The sequence below is a fragment of the Chamaea fasciata genome, unplaced genomic scaffold (assembly GCF_029207755.1).
Source record: "Chamaea fasciata isolate MVZ Bird 193981 ecotype frontalis unplaced genomic scaffold, bChaFas1.0.hap1 SCAF_6, whole genome shotgun sequence".
Taxonomy (NCBI): Eukaryota; Metazoa; Chordata; class Aves; order Passeriformes; family Sylviidae; genus Chamaea; species Chamaea fasciata.
In genome coordinates, this window is record NW_027094091.1 from 31671590 (window position 1) to 31690017 (window position 18428).

The window sequence follows — 18428 nt, forward strand, 5'->3', positions numbered from 1 at the left end:
GGACAAAACCTGCTCCAAGAAGAGTTGCCATTGACTTATTGCTTATGACATTTTGAATGCTCTGTTTTAGTAGAGTGCTTGTGCTAGATTTATCTTCCAACATGGCCTATTAATTTATTCAATTAATCAAAAAACCTACTAACATTATATTTTACATTGCTTTTTCTTCTCTTTTGTGCAACTTTTAATACCTATTTAGTACCTAGGAAATTCATGGGAGACATGAGTCTGGGCAGAAACCTGATGTTTCAGTGAGAATTTTTTCACTCAAAAGCAGAGCAGCTGAGCTTGTATGAAGTATGTTTTACATTCTCTGTTTCTAAAGGGCATAATGAAAGATGTGAAATATAGAAGGCTTAGGAATCTGCAATATCTACTCCAGGTAAATTAAAATTGAAGAAGTCTGTCATTCTGTACCATTTTATTTCAAAGAGCACGTAAACAAACAAGTTTCACCAGATGAAACTACAAGAGTGATGACATTGATAAATAAACGAGGAAAAAAAAGAAGAGTAGTCCAAAGCTCAAGGACAGAAGATGCTACTACATGCTTTTCTCAGGACAGTCTCTCAGATCACTTTAAATAACAGTGAAAGAAATTGTCTGTGTCACTCACCACTTCATCTTTGTCCTCAGGAGTTAGCTGAGCAGAACTTCTTTCTTCCTCCTTCTTGACTGATCTCTCATATAAATCACTGACAATGAATGAAGGGTAGTATCTGTCCTTTAGGGTTTCATAAACATCCGACTGAATTCTGTAGAATACTTCAATGCCTTTATTTCCCACAAGACTTTGTTGTATTTCCTTATAAAGAGATTTTTCCACAGGTATTTCTCTGCTTTCCACAAAAAAATTCTGGTAAATTTCACTCACCAGTTGAGGTATTTCAGCCTAGGAAGCAAGGGAGAGGGAGGGAGAAAAGAATAATGAACATATATTAAAAATATCAAGATGACTCAGGACCCAGGTGCAGAATTTGAAGGATAATCAAGCTAATTTCCTTTCCACATGTATGAGAAGACATCTGTAAACCTCTTACTGAGATCAAGTATGCTGCCTGCCTGTGCACCTCTGCTAAGCAATCAATTCTACAAATACGAATATTTGTTAAGTGAAGAAACAGCTGTGCCCTAAAATTGCTAGAGCTTCCACACCCACTCTTTTAAGTCTATGTTCCAAAAGCTGGCACTAAAAGGAAGAAAAGTGCTAGAGCAACAGTGTGGTCACCATTTTAAATTCAGATGGTAAGGCTCTGCTGTATCAGCTCTCCTGTCTTCTGCTGAATAGAATCAATTCACTTTATACATGATTGTAATTAATTTGTGGGGGAAAAGGGAAAAATATTAAACAAGAAGAGGAAAAAAGCACAACTGAAGAGACTTTCTCCTGCACTGGGTAGAGTACTGGGTATTTTACTGAGCACAATAAAGTGCACAGGATGGAACTTGGCATTAATGAACAGGAAAAAGAGAAAGTAATGCAGCACAGCCCGTGATCAGCTCCCTAAATTACCATCTTCCTAAACTGGACAGAATTAAAAAGAATTTATGCACTCCCTCAGTATGCCACAATGTTCTTACCTGCCTCATCTGACAATACCACAGCCACATGACTGTAGGACACTACCTTTTTGTAAGCTGCCCCTGTAGTGGCATATATATCCATATGCATATGTACATACATATTGTTGTGAACAGGATGAGAAAAATCACAGCTGAGAGGTCACAAAATTACTTATGTCACCTTTTTCAATCATGAGCAGTTTGCAAATCAAAACTGATTGACAGAACACTCTTCTTCACAGTGCCTGACAAACTATTTTTATCAACATTTTCTAACTTGAGTTGGTTGGTAGTCATTTTTTCAGATTGTTTTAATGGTTCACTACTCATACTCTACAGCTTGTCTCTCTGTTTACAGGATGTTTTCCATTTGACTGGAATAAGAACGATAAAATTACAGTGAACAAAAAGTTAACTGATAATCAATAATGAAACCTGTATGTCATGCTAGCGTGAATCCGGAAGGTTTAATTGCTTCCCCCCAAAATCCACCACACTGGTCACAAACAGCAAATTTGTCCGATAAAAATTCTTCCTCTGCACAATTGCTTCAGGGTACTTGTTGCAATTTTAAGTGATATTCCCTATCCTTGTTTCAGAGTTTTAATTCTTATTTTATTTTAGCCAAAATTACAATATAGCATTGTTTCTTCCCTCTATCAGCAGTGTGGCATTCCTGGAGAAACTTAGCTGCTACAGACTGGGGAGAGGTCTTTTAAAGCAACACCTCTCTTCCAAAAAGATTTTAAGAACAAATATACACGCAATTTCATTGTTTAGGATTGAATGGGCTATCTGAAATGAAGCAGTAAAAAAAAAACCAACCAAAAAACCCCAAATTGCTTAGAACCCATCCCATGCTATCATATTTTAAAAACAAAGACATTTCCTAACATCAAGATCACAACAGTGTCATCAATGTACAAAGCCATATATGGCTTGCAACTTCTTCCACCTTGTTAGCATTCTTCAGATTCTCCACAGACTCCCAAAGGCCGATCAAAGCCATCTTGTCCATTCTCTCCATGTAGATCCGGAAGTGCTCTCGGTATGAAGGGTTGGCCAAAATTTCTTCAAACTGAAGAATCTGAAAAAGGAAGAACTAAGAATAAAAACTGGGAAAATGCCTAATTCTAACTCCTTTCCTTGTAGGGAAGATCTTTTCACTATGCATTCCAAAAACGTGTGCTACATTCAACTACGCAGGCCTCCTACATAATAGTTTTGCTTCATTAAAAAAAGTTCTAAGTACTTAAAAGCTAAGTTCATCTATGCTTCTATCAGATAGTAAATACCTCCACATCTTTCTGATCAGGATACATTTGAAAGGACTAAGATGACATTTCAAGTCACTCATGAAATGCTACTGTCAAAAATTTAACTTCCAATGTTCCTGCAAAGCAGAGGAGCCAAGCTGAAAGCTAAACGATCTGTTCTTCACTTGTTTTGAACACCAGCAGTTTCCATACCACAGCCCACAGAGCTTTGAAATGTATCTCAATTATTCCCAGAGACAGAGAAAGAGGGAATACCTTGGCTGCTACAGCATTTGGTGGCCAGTTCCCACTGTTACTGAAAAACATCTATCAGAAATGCAGTCAGGAATGAGTATGTTCTGTGATATAACACTCAGGACTTTTCTTGAGTGAGGAGAGCATACATAAGGCAGCAAAGGAAATGAAACACAGACTTCCTGTACCCATGCAGATGCTGCAGCCATTAAGATGCTGCATCAAACAGCCATTATCACTTCCTTATCCTCTACTATTTTTGTGAATCCAGGAATTTTCTTTGAGACAAACACCTGAAAACAAAACACTTCCCTGACAAAATGATCAAAACTTCCCATACTGAACAAAATTAATAACCTTGACTTCCTCTGAAAAATAGGACCAATTTTCCAAATACCTCATCAAAACCAAGCAACCTTTTCTCTCCAACCCCCCAGTCTTACAGCTGAACCAGTTTTCATGTCACTTATTCAGTGCCATTACTTTTATCACCAGGAATCCAAACACACTACCCTAGGTAGTCTTAATTTCTTTCTTTGTTTCTTTCTTTGTTTTGGCACCAACCAACTCACACCTTTTTCTTTGAATAGAAAAGAAGGTTCTTAAGCACTGGCGCTAATGAGTTTTCCTATGACTTTGCCTTTTATAGCAAAGTTTATTTGGTATGGAGGATGGTGTGAACTCTGAGATTGAGGCCTTAATAATTTCTCTAATCTGGGTTTTCTGATAATAATAATACAGTTCTAGTCAGCATCAGAATACCTCCCTCTCCAGGAAGACCACTTGTTTTCCTAAACCTAGTACCTGTGGATCTCTACAACCAAGTTACGTGTAGGAAAAACAGTTTCCTTGTCTCAAGCTTCACGAGGAAACCACTTACATGAGCACATACACAATTACTGGGGCAAAATCAGTGCCTTAACAACCCAAGCTAAACGTGGTTCTTTAACAACTGCAGTCATCTGTGTTTTGTCTGAAACAGCTCCCTGAAGTTTTGGGCAGTGTTAAAGTAAATATTATTTGTCTCATATGAAATGTTAATTTGTATCTTTCAAGTTCCCCTCCTACAATCATGTGCCATTCTTGTCTTTATCCTTTACTACACCAATATCTTCTGGACATTACTTTGCTCATAGCTTTAAAACTATTTAGATATATGAACATCTGCCTTTAAAAGCCCACTCTATAAACTTCACTGAAAAGCAGGGAGTACCTTGTTCAAGCTAAGCTTGATACAGAAATGGTGATCAGGCTGTCAAAAGAACAACACAGACATGGCAAGTTAAAAGGCCAGTCTGTGATTTAGCCTCATTACTGTGCGTCATCATATTTTCTATTCAATCATTTTACCAAGGACAGTGATTTAACATACAAGTGTAACAGGGTCTTCAAGACCCTTGAACAGATGTTTTCCCCATCTCAGGAAATGTCAGCTCTGTAAATAATGGCAGAGTTAGTAAATCACAACATGGGGCATGTGCTGTCACTTCTTGAGTGAAAGGTCACCTTGGTCTCTATGCTTCTATTATCCAAGCTATACCCACTCCAGCTGCTAGCAAAGAGGGTAACTAACTAACAAACCCCTCTCAGAAATAACTGGGGGTAAATGCTGCTGCGGGGAGCAAGGCAAGTGCAACTACCTCTCCCACCTAACAAAGGGCCCACTGCACCAGTGCCCCATGGTAATCAAAGCAGTGGTACCTACCAACAGTGTTACACAAGTTTCCTAATAGAAATCTTGCAAACTAAAACACTTAAATAAATTAATGGGCAGAAGAGCTTACTCTCTTGCAGAAATGATACCTCTCAAATGTTTTCTTGATTTTTCCTTAAGTCTGGACTATCCTGGAATTACTAAATATGTTACCAGTGCTATACTAAAAACATTATGTTACAGCAGCAATGCCAATAATGATAGACACAAAAGGGTTTTAGTTTTGAGGTGAAAAGTCATAAAGGGAATGTGTGCTGGTTTTGGCTGGGGTAAAGTTAATTTTCTTAAGAGGCTGGCAGGGGCTATGTTTTAGATTTGTACTAAACACAAGGCTAATAACATAGAGATGCTTTTGCTAGTGCTAAGCAGAGCTTACACAGAGCCAAGGTCTTTTTTGTTTTTGGTACTGCCATGCTCAAGAGGAGACTGGGGGTATGTGGGAGAGTGGGAAGAGGCACAGCTGGGACAGGTGACCCCAGCTGACCAAAGGGATATTCCAGACCACGTGACATCATGCTCAGTATGTAAAGTGGGAGGAAGAAGGAGGAGGGGGGGACATGATGGCTTTGTCCTCCCAAGTAACTGTTAAGTGTGATGGGGCCCTGCTCTCCTGGAGATGGCTGAACACCTGCCTGCCCATGGGAAGCAGTGAAACCATTCCATTTTGCCTTGCTTGAGTGTGTGGCTTTTGTTTTCCCTATTAAACTGTTTTTATCTCAACCCATGAGAGGCTTTTACCCTTCTGATTCTCTCCCCAGTCCTGCTGGTGGGGGACTGAGCAAGTGGCTGTGTGGAGCTTGGCTGCTGCCTGGGGTGAAACAACAACAGTCCTTTTTGGCACCCAGCTATTCTGTGGATCTTCCTTCCTTTTATGATTCAAAGAAGAAGTTCTGCAGTTATTTGTAATCCTCAGCAAAAGATCATATTATGATTCAGTATCACCATGGATTAGAGCATAAAACACTAAGCTATGTTGGCACATACGCAGGCATTAGGGCATGTGTACACCCTCAAATCTAATATCCAGTTAGCAGATATAATCTTAGAATTATCAGCCTCCACAGCAACCCTTCAAATCCTGTTAACTCAAGAGTAGCTTCCGGGTTTGGAAAAACCAGAAGCTTTACTGTTGCCACATCAATTCCCTGCTTCAACAGGAATGTAATTTATATATTACAGCTGGTCACAGGCTCTTGCCTAAGACTAGGAAAGGGTTAGATTTTTCTAGTTTTTTTTTTTTTCTTAAGTGGGGTGCTTTAACCAGCATCCCTAGAATGTGCCCACAGAAGAGACTTGTCCCCGGCTCTACAGAGCAGAGACTTGGTCTCGTTAAACCCCTAAAGATAGTGACAACCTCTCTCTGGACAGGAACATAGAACAACTAGGTAATTTATGTCTGCACAGGCACCAGGCATGGACTAGATGCACTGTATTGTATTTCTTCAAAACACACCAGATTCCCACTCACTACAACCACATTGACCTATAATGAATAGCCCAAATAAGGCTGGTAACAGCACTGTAGATGGTTGGGATGAACAGTCTTTGGGTCACTAGACAAAGTCTTCTGCTGGGATAATAGCATACAGTCAGACTGCAGAACTTCTGGTTGCTACTTTGGATTTTTTCCTTTTTTTATTTGTAGAAGCCAGGAATAAGTAGAATGTAAAAAGCAACACTGATAAATGTCTCTTTCCAAGTTGCATTTTAAAAAACCCTTAACTAATGTTTTTTCCATGTACTGACAAAAATTAAAGCCTGTATTTATCTTGTTATGTTTTAAAATGAGGCAAGTCATCAGAAGACTGTCTCTGTCACATACAGCAATGGAACTAGATGCAATTATGTAAGTATCACGAAGTATATACTAACCACATAAGGCACCTGACTATTTTACTGCACATACACTAATGTAAAAGTCCCTGCCTTGAGACTCACATGTTCATAAACATACTTCTGTCATAAGAAAAGCCATCGCCAGGCAATAGAGTGACAACAATTGAAGCTTGTTTTCTTAATATTCCCAAATTCTGTACCATGATATATCCTGACATAACATGAACTCAGAACCGTGGAAATCTGGTAAGTCACCAGTTAAATCAACATCTATCCACCAATGCAGTGGAAGCCAGATTTTCTGCAGGAGTTTCATCTTAGTCCTCATCAGCTGGATTATGAACATGAGCTCATTCCACCTCAGAATACACTCAGACTGTTTCTTTGCTACTGCACAGCTAGTTAAGGGTCAGATCCCCAGACTCCCTCCTAGAACCCACGATCCACAAAACAGCTCCACTAAGAAGATGCTGTGACTCCGTATGTCAAATCTCACAGACAAGGTGGTGTGGCTGTTGTGATCAGTACAACACAGGAAAAAAAAATCATGCACTGAATAAACACAGACAACAAGAACTCAATTACTGCAATACTGTGCAGGCACAGTTTCTAAGAAAAAGGACTAAAACAGTACTGACTATAAAGAGATGCTTTATATATTACACTTACTCAAACTGCATTTTCTCCAAAAACAAATCTAACACCATGGGCAGAGATTACATCAGGATCAGAGGTAATGACAGAATTCAGATTCAGAGAGTAGCTGAGGTTTGCTTGTTTGTAAGCATTTGGTAATAATTCACATATTTAGGATTTCCCTAGAGAACCTGGATTCAGGAAAATTAGGTGAGTGAAACATGTACAAAGTCAAATTAGTAAAAATCACAAGAGTGCATAATCAAACAGAACACTGCCAGCTCCAAATAATCTACTCCATATATAAACCCATAATCAGAACATGCATAAAACACTTCTTACCAGCAATACCGTTACTCCCCTACTACTGCAGTCAAGGAATAGCTTTCTATAGGATGCATAAGTGAAATCAAAATACAAGTTTAATTCACTAGTCAACTCTTTGTTCAACTAGTACTAAAATTTCCCCGAAGCTAATAAATGTATTCAAGCCTCTGCACTACACTTACATAAAATAATAATTCAAAACACCATCAATAAATGGTATGGTGCAATAAATGCCCGTTTCTGACCTATTTCATGCAAGTTGAAAAAAGGAAGAAACATACAGTTTCTTCTGCAAAAGCTAGTTCTGCAATTTAGATTAGTGGAGCTACCTTAACAGAAAAGCTGACACAACCAGACTCTAAGGAGTCAAAGGGCCACCAGCTGCAACATACCAAGGTATCTTATCTACTAAATCCCAAACAATGCCTTTCCCTTTTGCTTAGAGAAGAGCTCAAGTGTTCAGACAATACTGTCCAAATAGAAGGGGCCAAACATCCAAAATAACACCAGCTGCCTTGAAATAAAAACCCAGACTGCAGCTACCATAGTGATAGAAGAGGATGGGAAGAAGCAACAGTGAAGAAAGACTGCTTCTTCAGCTAAGCCTTGGGCATTTTTCTGTGCTCGAAAGGGGACAGCATGGCCACCATCTCTCAAGCGGCCTCCCGCAGCTTCTTTCTTGGCAATGAAGAATCAGGGACCAGAGAAGGAAAAAGAAGTTTTCCTGTTTTCTACACTGACATAACTTTACAGGAGTTCTAGGGCTTCATTACAGAAACATCAAAAGCTTAGAAGCAAAACTGCCTCAGACCCCACTGTTTACACCATCACCACAACAAATGCCTGTGCAAGAAGTCATTATTGCTATTAGTAGTACCATTAACTCAATATTGAGCTGCCCATTGGTATATTTGCAGGATATAACCCCAAGTCAGCAACTCCCACTAAAAACCCCATCGGTTTATGAAACATGCAATGTCAACGTCAGGAATTTCTTTTTAATTTAATTATAATATTATATTTTATTATATTCCCGACCAATCACTGCCTCTATCAAAGTGCACCTTCACTACTGAACTCCGTTCTTGAACAATCTTATGTCCCCATGTATCTATCCAGAAAAGTTCATAACATCCCAGCAGGCATCACAAGTGGCATCATTGGCTCATGCAGTGCTGCCACATGCTCCCATCTCTTTTTTTCCTTGGCACCACTTGCTACACCCAGCTTCAGGAAAGAGATCAGGACTGTCTTGGCACAATCTACGACACACCATCTGAAATCATACTTTAAGGACATGTGGAGAGTAGGGAGTCATTGTATTTTAGTCCTTACTCAAGAAAAACAAAATACAAAATGTAGGAAATATTTCTCCCTTATTCTACTTTTTCTAACATGCTACTAGGTTTCAATTATTATAAGGACATAATGAAAATTAAAGATCCCTGCATGAAGAAATAAGCTATCTCCTACCTACATGAAAAACATAGTATCTTTTCACATTTGAATACATCAGCTACTGTGCTTTGCCCAAAGGAAACAGAGTAGATTACAAAAGAAGTCACTAAAATTTTTAAAGATTTGCAAGGCTAAGCAGTCATTTTATTTTTGTAGACGCTGGCCAACCAAACAATAGTTACTTCTAATTCCAGACTACAGTGATATTGAAAACCAGCATTCAGTCACAGCAGCTTTACCAGAGTTATTCTGCAACAACTGCCCTGAGTTTTGTCAATTGCATTTCATAAGTGTTCACTTTTGAATAATTCAGTATCTTCAAAACCCACACATATTTCCTAAAGTAAATACAATGAGGGCCAAAGACATATTGCACATATGTTGGCAGTCTTTTATTTGAAAGCAAGTTGCTACTTTCACAAAAGCTGATACCATGTCCTTATTAACTCCCTACAGGTGGAATATCTGAAAAACGACACATGCTTACAAGCCACTCGATCCTTTATCAAGTTTCACAATGCAATATTCCAAGCTGAGCAATCAATGTGTTTTCTCAGGTACTTTCAGTAATCTTTTCCCAAGGTAAATAAACCATGCAGCAATTAATTTGCACTTGACTTCTGGGGGAAAGGAGGGATTAACAACAGTGAGGTAATGTGACCCAGTGGTAACACATTTCAAAAGACCTTCAGCCAATGCGATTTATACCTTCTGACTTGGAGGGCCATCACCTTCATCAGAAATGCCATCTTCCTGCTGATCATAAGCAGGCCCTCCCAGGAGCCTTATTCTCTTCTCACATTGCTTCTTTGCCACTGTCAGCTGATTAATATACCTCTTCACATTGCGAGCCCTTAGTAGGTCAGCTTTCATTGCTGCAGTTTCTTTTCCTTTTGAATCTAAGAATAAAGCAAATCAGAGACAGTATTTTACAACATGAAAATATTGTACCACTGCTTCTGTGACCTCTCTGATCAAAGCATCTGCCGTTCATGATTCAACTACGCTCATCAGGACAGATACTACTGGCATGGTTGTATTTGAAACAGAATGATGATTTTGAAACATTCTGCAATGATAACTCAACGGTTCACACAACAGAGTTGAGAAAAAAAAAACCTTATTCAAATGCATAGCAAAACCCAACCTCTCCAGCTCTCTTCTGACAGTTTGTTGGAAGACACAGCCCAAGACCTCTACTACAGGATGTACATTTATCAGCTGGCATTAAGGAAATTACCTACAGCCATGGCACATGATAATACATGGAGCTGATGGCCTATATACGTTACTGAACATAGAATTGACTGCCTGGAGCCACAAGGGACTGGGCTCTCTTCCCCCCAGCCCAGCATGACACATTCCCACATATCTTATTTGCAAACCCAAACTTCTTGTGCCTGATGTGAACAGCATATCATACAATATCCCCGCCAGACAACTGATCAAAGTTCACTCAAAATGGTCAGATGACTAAGAAAAAAATCTTATAATGCCACATTCAAGACTGCACAGTACTGTTAAAAAGTAATGTGAAGATGACAATCAGCTGAATAAAAGTAACAGCCAGCGTAATGTTTGTGCATTCTACATTCCATCCTCTTCAGCTAATTGCCAGGGTCTAAAAAAAGGAGCAGCAGATAAAGCAGATATAAAACCCTACTGTGTGGAAATCGTGTTTAATATCTGCAGGATGCATCAGATTCATGTTTATACACTGGTTTTTTTCCTCTTGCTCAGTAACACTTATGCTTTTTTGGGCTGCAGCTATTACTCAGTAGCAAAGTACTTGGGTTTTACTTGGCTCTGCATTATCTGACTGCTCTGGGATAAGTAGTAAAGACCTATTCTACTATGTTTTCAAAATATTAAATGCTAGCAAAATCACATAGATAAAAACGGCATTCAATTTTCACAGGAGTTGCTGTTAAGAAACAGCATAGGTTTGTGAATGCACACACAGTAGAAAAGAATCTCTCAGAAATTATTTAAAATCCCTATTTTAAACAACTTTCTAATTTGTTATGGCAACTTCTCCTTTTACAATTCTTTTTACCCTCATAGTTCCCCCTCAAAGCCACATGCAAGTATTGCATGCAACTTCAAGTTTTGTCATTTACATACTGAAGGACAACTCAATGTACATGGAGCTCCCTGAAGTTCTACACATAATTGAGTCCAGATATTCTCCCATTATCTTTGTCCATATTTTTAATCTCCCTTGATTTGCTTCATGTATTTATGTTGGTAGGGATGCTCCCTGATACAAATACTCGTAGCATTTTAATGGATGAGTATCATTTGCATCTGAGCTGCCATATAATAGTGAACTAAAGAGACGATATTCACTGAAGTAAATGATAAAATTACTTAAAAAAAAAAAAAAAGCCATCTGTTTTCCTGGCATGTTATCTCCACAGGGAAGTCAACAGAGCATTTAGTTTAGTGTTTCAGTTCCCTAAACAGAGGTACCAGTATTAATGAGAGAAAAGGAAAGGAAAAGATCTTAAGGACAAAACAATGCTCTCCCCCAAATCAAAACATTTAGAGCTTTTACAAATACAGCAACAGAAGTTTAAAGTGATGATTAAACTCCAACCTTTTCCCTGCTGCACCTGACTCTAAGATTATTTTTCAGAAGTTATCAATTCTTTCAATAGTTTAAATGCTTTGGGCTCAAAATGCATACTTGAAATCCCACACTTTTGAAAACCCACAAAGAGTACAATGCAATGATCATTCAGCCTTCTTAACACAAAAGTACCCTTCTTGATGGAAACAAGGCATTCTTGAAGGGTTTTCAAAGTACACGTCTACTTTACCTGAAATCTTATCATCCTGTGTCTGCAGCAGGCCTCCAGGAGAGATTAATGAGCCTACCGTTTACAGTGATTATTTCCTGTCTTAACAGAGATCCTGCAAAAGCATTTACCTCAGCTCTTCATATCCAAAAGGAGCCACTCCCAAGCATCACTCAGGGCAGTTACACAGATCGTGCTGCCAGCCTGTTTATGCTCCATGGATAAACAGGACTAGTCACCGTGAAAGCCTGGCAGTGACGTCCTTCACAAATAAACAAGAGGCTGATGATAAGCAGAGCAGCACAGAATGTGGCTAATGTGCTACAGTGCAGGAAAGATAGCATGGAAGTGTGGATTAACACTAACACTTCCCTCTTCCAAATTATGAAAGATAAACTAGCAGAAATCAGGAGTATTTTCAGCTCACTGGTTTTCTCCAAACCCTAATCTGCTTTTGAGATCTTAAAGATTTTCAGATCTAAACTACACTGCTTTTGTCATATTAAGCACTATCAAAACAATATTTTAAGTTATAAAGACTTATTTTTAATCTATTCTTGTCTGAATCCATAATCACCAAAATACCGAGACAGAATTAAGAGTGATTTTTTCCCATTTTTGAGTATCAGGAAAGATGATGTTCATTACATTCAGGTATCACTGCATAAACCAAATAAAACCAGAAAGGCACAACAGGAAAGGCTTGCATGTATTCACATATCCTCCAGAAAGCTTGAATAAATGGAAAAGAAGATTTATGCTAGTAAAACACTGTTTCACCATAATGCAAGGGGGAAAAAAGCATCTTTTGAGTAATTTTTTTTTAAACTAGCAACAACTTTGCAGTTTGGGTATTTTTCTAAAAAAATATTACTAAAAACAAACAAAAATCATTCCTCATCAGCAAGACAAGAAATATGCTAATTTGGGATTTCTCCCCACAAGCTGCATAAACGTTTACCAGCAGCAACCAAGCACAGCTTCCATCTCCAAAGGAGCAAAGTGTATTTTGCTAACTTCCTCCAAAATAATTCCCCTTATCTGGGGAAATTTTGACAGGACATGCACTGCCATGGAGGAACTTCAAATCCCAAAAGGGTACTGTGCACCTCTCCCAAAGGCAACCAAAAGCAATTAGTACTAAAAGCAGAAACTTCAAATTCTGCTTATCAATCCACAGTTGTAGATAATTTAATCTGCACCAAACAACATTAAAATAGAAATGGTCCAAATTAACTCAAACTTACCATGTAATCAAAGCTATGCCACCTGTGCAAATTGTTTTATTCTATGCATTTTTGCACATCTGCAGTAATTTCTGACAAAGCTTCCACATTGTCTTCTAAATCACTCAGCAATCCTGATTTGAGCTAAGCTAGAAGTATATCCCCAGAAGCATATCCTAGAGCTCACCAAAACAATTTCTGAAAAGCAATTTCTCATATCTAATTTTCTTTCCTCTTTTTTTTTTCCCCCCCATGGTGGCTTTGCTACTTGAGCAGCTTTATATCTGTTAAATATATCAAACCAAAGTACAGATTCACATCATCCATTTTTAAGTTAGAATATGGGGCCTTCCAAATTGTCATGCCAAAAAATGTCACACAAACTTTATTACCTTTAAGCAGACTGAAGGATACACAAAAACAATGTAAGTGTCCTTAAAGTGGAAACTTAACTCTATTTTAGAGGCTGTCCCCTCTCTAAGGAGTACCAGCAGGAGGCAGAGATTTCTCATTTTACCTGCAAAATTATACATGGCAAAAGCATGAATAAACCAGAATACAAGTTCTTGTTCCTTTATAGCTTCAGTAATTGCAGATCCATGACACCTGGCAGCATGTACAACAGCACTGACCAACCCAGTCTGTCGCTGAAGGAGCAACACACATGCTCCCCATCATAAACTTTTTGCAAGATTTTCTCCAAGAGTCAGGTGAAGCACATACAGGGCCTCCTAAATGCCGTGCTTAGTATTTAAGTAGTGAACATCAATTTAACATTTTTGTGTTAGCAGTAACTGGAACCTTATATATAAAACTTACAAGTCCTTACAGACCTCCTCCAAATCTTAGAAACCTTGAATTACAAGTTTTAAAAGCCTACATTGGCCTAGAAAAGCATTTGTTCAATTCTGTGAGAGCAGGAGAGCCTGTAAGAATAGCACATGCTGCTCTTCTACTGTCCAAGGTCCAAGAAAAGGGAAAACCAGCTCTCCTGTGGTCTGACAAGAGATTGAGTAAAAAAAAGTGTTAAATCCCAAACATTTCTACAGATATGGGAAAAGGGACTTAAAGGGAGACCATGGACAAGTTAGGCACTGATGATCCGGAATGCGTACTACAACAGCCTCTCACTCACAGCCACAGCTGAGAAAAATAAAAAGTCAAATGGCAGTAAGGTAAATCTGAGCCTGGGAGTCAGTATATACTATAAAGTAAAATAACATCCACCACAGATAGCCTCTGCCTGCAGGTCCTTGCATCCCCTTTGGTCAATCTATCTCACCAGTCAGGCCTCTTCCCTCCCTCTTTCACTGATCAGCACCACTAGCAGACACAAAGGATCTCAGGAGCAGAAAGAAAAACTTCCTCTACAAAGCTGATTTGAAAATCACATAAAATCAAATGTATCACAGACCCTCATCCACATGGATTCCCTCCACACTTACTGCCTGAGCATGACATGCAGGCACAATGTCAGCCCTTTAAGCCTTGCCAGGAAACTCTGCAAAAATAATGGCATATGAATGTTTATTCCTGTGTGGAAGATGCAGGTCAGGGGGAGGAATCATAATACAGTTTTGACGTAATTAAGTTACACGGCATCTGTAATCAGCTGGAACACACAAGTATCCATTTTACTTCACTTTAAATTATCATCTTGACATAACCCACACATAACAACCCACACAACTAACCTAGCCCACAGCCCCAGTTCTGGGGTTTTTTAAAGTCCCTTTTTACAGCTGAATATTCAAGCCTCTTTCAGAACCACAGCACCTAAGAGGCCTGCCCACAGACAGTTCTGTTTCTGTGCCACTTGTCAGCTTTGCTTATCAAAGCAAGTATCTAGACACATAGTGGGAAGGCTCAGCAGGAGAAATCTTATGCTGTGTTGCAGCAGACCTCTCCACACAGAAATGGCTGCTTATTCAATCCGTCTCACAATCCCTGCTTGAAAACGAGCAGTTTTCTCAACAGGGATGCTCTGGGGCTGATTACACCATAGTGTCTGAAAAACAGTCACATCCAAGGGTGTTTTCCAGTCATGCGGTAAAGTCATGTGTAAGGTAGAGGGCATAGAAAATTAAAAGGCAAATCAAACAAATCCCTTTACAAAAAATCCTTTAAAAAAAAAAATCTGTTAAGAGATTTGCTCTGTGTTGCCCTAAGACAAAGTACATGCATTTTGGGGGTTTGTTTTAAAAAGCAGCTAGTAAAAGAGAACCTCGCTAAAATTCTGGTAGGATCCTGTAATACAATATCAGTATAAGAAGAAACAAGAATGTCTGTTAAAATTAGAACCAGTATATTTAAGCAGCTTCCTGTTAATGTTACAGCAAATATCAAGTTATTATAGCAACTTACTTTTGTTGCTATTTCCCAATTGGTGTTTTTGAAACCTTTTCTTTACAAAAATTAGGATTTACTCTTGCTTCTAGAAACTTGCGTATCATCTGTCATTCATGCTATAATGCCCAATCCAGGTATTTCTCCTCTTACAAACTGCTTTAACAGATCAAAATGCAGTAAACGTTTTCAGATAAGCATTTAGAGTCCTTCAAAATCTTTAGCAGACAAGATAGAATGTATTAAAAAAACCCAAAAAAAACCCAACAAACAACTAAAATACTTAAAATTTAGCTTAAATTTTAATTGGTTCAGTATTTAGAATGAATGTGTATCCAAAGTTAAGATGAGAAGTGTTGTTTATAGTTAAAGGTGTAGAAGGATGTGATTCTTCTAACCATAGCATATGTGATTGTAGAGAGGGGTACCATCTGAAAATACCAACAGGAAGACAAACCAAACACAAATTAAACAAACAAACAACAACAAAACTACCACCAAAACCAAGCTGCCTCCTACAGTAACTCCTTGAGTGACCATGATGACCATGACCATTTTGGAAGAAGATACACAGGAAGACACTGTTGCAGAAGCAAAGTAAAATACATGTACACACCAGATTCTGTGCTTCTGTGCCAGGGAAAATGAGGGAAGTACTGCAGTGTCAGCATGCAAGGTAACAGCTTCTGTTTACAGTGGCCTGCACTGCTCCAAAATAAACTATCCACGCCTCTGGAAACAATAATGCTGTGTTATGTTTCTTACTCAGCTTTAGCAATGGCCAAAAGCAATTCTCCTGGGCAGAAATTTTATCATCCACCCACAACTGGCACCATACTGCAAACCTCTCATGCTACTTTGTGTCTCAACATTTTAGACCTTTGACTCTCTCAGGGAGTCAAATGCAAAACTTACTGCTTAACATGAATCAGATGCTTTTGTACATTTTTGTTTGCCCTCTTATTCTCACATACCAGAAGATTCAAGTGATAGAAACCTGAAAAGAAAAAAACCCTATAACGTGCCATTTTTTTACTACAAAGGATTTAATACAATGATGTTTAGAAGTACCTTAAGGTACTTTCTGATTAGAGCATCCTGATAGCTAAATATTTTGCCAATAGGTGGCACCAACACTAGTTAAGAAGTGTAAAGAGCCCTGTCCTTACTGAACAAGCCTTTCTCTCCCACCTTACTGGGCACCAACACTGAATGCATACTTTGGTATCACCAAATAAAATAGTAAAATGGTCAGGTGACTGTAGCCCCTATGAGAAGTCATCGGTTTGAAATCTGGCCCTCAGGCCACTCATCCTTTAATAACAGACACCTAATCTTTTTAGAAAAACTAAATACTTATGGTCAGTTTTACAGACATACGTATGTCTCCTCGACCAATAGAAAAGGTCCACAATCCTGTTCAGGAATACTTATTGCTAATCATGTGGTTGTACACCACTTCTTTTGCTAAGGAGAGTATAAAGAGTAGCTAAGTACTCACTACTGCAGAGTTTTGGCCACCTCTGCTACACTAACTGCTCCTCAGGTTTCTGTTAGACCTTCTTCTGTTGAAAACACTGCCTCAGGAAACTCCCATATTTCAAGCTGATGGAGGCTGAGACTGCTCTCATGTGGGACCCCAGCTGAGTACTGCATCCAGTTCTGGGGACCTCAGCACAGGAAAGACACAGTCCTGTTGGAGCAGGTGTGGAGGAGGGCCATGAGGACAATCAGAGGGATGGAACACCTCTCCCAAGAAGAAAGGTTCCAAGAGTTGGGATTGTTCAGCCCAGAGATGAGAAGGCTTTGGGGACACCCAACTGCAGCCCTTCAGTACTTAAAAGAGGCCTGCTAGAAAGATGGGGACAGACTTTTTAGCAGGGTCTGTTACAACAGGACAAAGGGGCAAAGGTTTTAAACCAAAAGAGGGACAATTTGGATTATATAAAAGGAGTGTCTTGTACAAATGAGGGTGATGAAACACTGCAACAGGCTGCCTAGAGAGGTGGTACATACCCCACCCCTGGAAACATTAAAGGTCAGGTGAATGGGACTCTTAGCAGCCTAGTTGAAAATGTACCTGCTCATTGCACAGGGGTTGGAGCAGATGAATTTTAAAGGTCCCTTCCAACCCAAACCACTCTATGATTCTATATCCACGTACATACTATCTACACATGCTCTACTCTTACACTTTGAGAACGGATGTCAGGCTCAACAGAATGCTGGCCAGCAGAGCTCAGCTGCTCTAATTACACACAGGACCTAAAGAAGCAGTTACATTTTCAGGACCCAACTTTGCCACAGGAAAAAGGAAATAGCTACCAGTGAGACTATCGCTGGGTTGGGGTCAAAGCTAAGAGATGCCCTTGACACAAAAGGCAAGAGCTCATTTAGCAGCAAAGAAGGGACTGTCACATACAGCCAACTGCCATGCTCACACATCCCTGCAGGTATGCACCACGTGCTGGGGGAAAAGACTAAAAAGAGATAGACAGAATGAGATTGTGCAGACACACTTTCATCATGCACAGAGCTTACATTTAGTTATTGCCCATTAAATCCAGGGGTAGCATTATGCTGTAGCATCCAGAAAAGGAAACATCAAAACATGATGCTAAGTAACACGGTAGTCCGTTCTACAAGATTTCAACAATCTTGATGTTAGCAGTGAGTTGTGCTGGGATTTTTGTTAGCTTTCATTTGTTTTAAGAAGGGCGCCACAGTTTTTCCCTCTAACCTTTTCTTTTTAAAATTCAGGAACATATTAGATTCATTACCACATTAGGTAAAATGCTTCCACCTCATTTAGGAAAAATAAGGTAGATGAAAACCTGAGTGGAATAACCAAAATGAAAAATCTGCCCTAAATTTGTTTGAACTATAAAAAGATTGTATTTGCATGTCTGTGTTGTGCATACTGTTTCACATGTGTCAAGCAAAAAACACCACCTTCTTCAGACAATGTACATAACCACTGGCTATTTAATAAACAAAAGCTAGCCCAAAT

The 18428-nt window shown here is 39.1% G+C and overlaps 1 protein-coding gene across 1 annotated transcript in view; it reads right to left on the minus strand.

Annotated features, from left to right (window-relative positions):
- Window positions 1–18428, minus strand: part of SNX25 (sorting nexin 25) — an 83270-nt gene that overhangs the window by 22696 nt on the left and 42146 nt on the right. The window contains exons 7-9 of the mRNA XM_066185878.1: window positions 9754–9944; window positions 2519–2650; window positions 617–892 (exon numbers count right to left, since the gene is read on the minus strand). Coding sequence (XP_066041975.1) covers window positions 617–892; window positions 2519–2650; window positions 9754–9944 — 599 coding nt within the window. The remainder of the gene's footprint in view (window positions 1–616; window positions 893–2518; window positions 2651–9753; window positions 9945–18428) is intronic.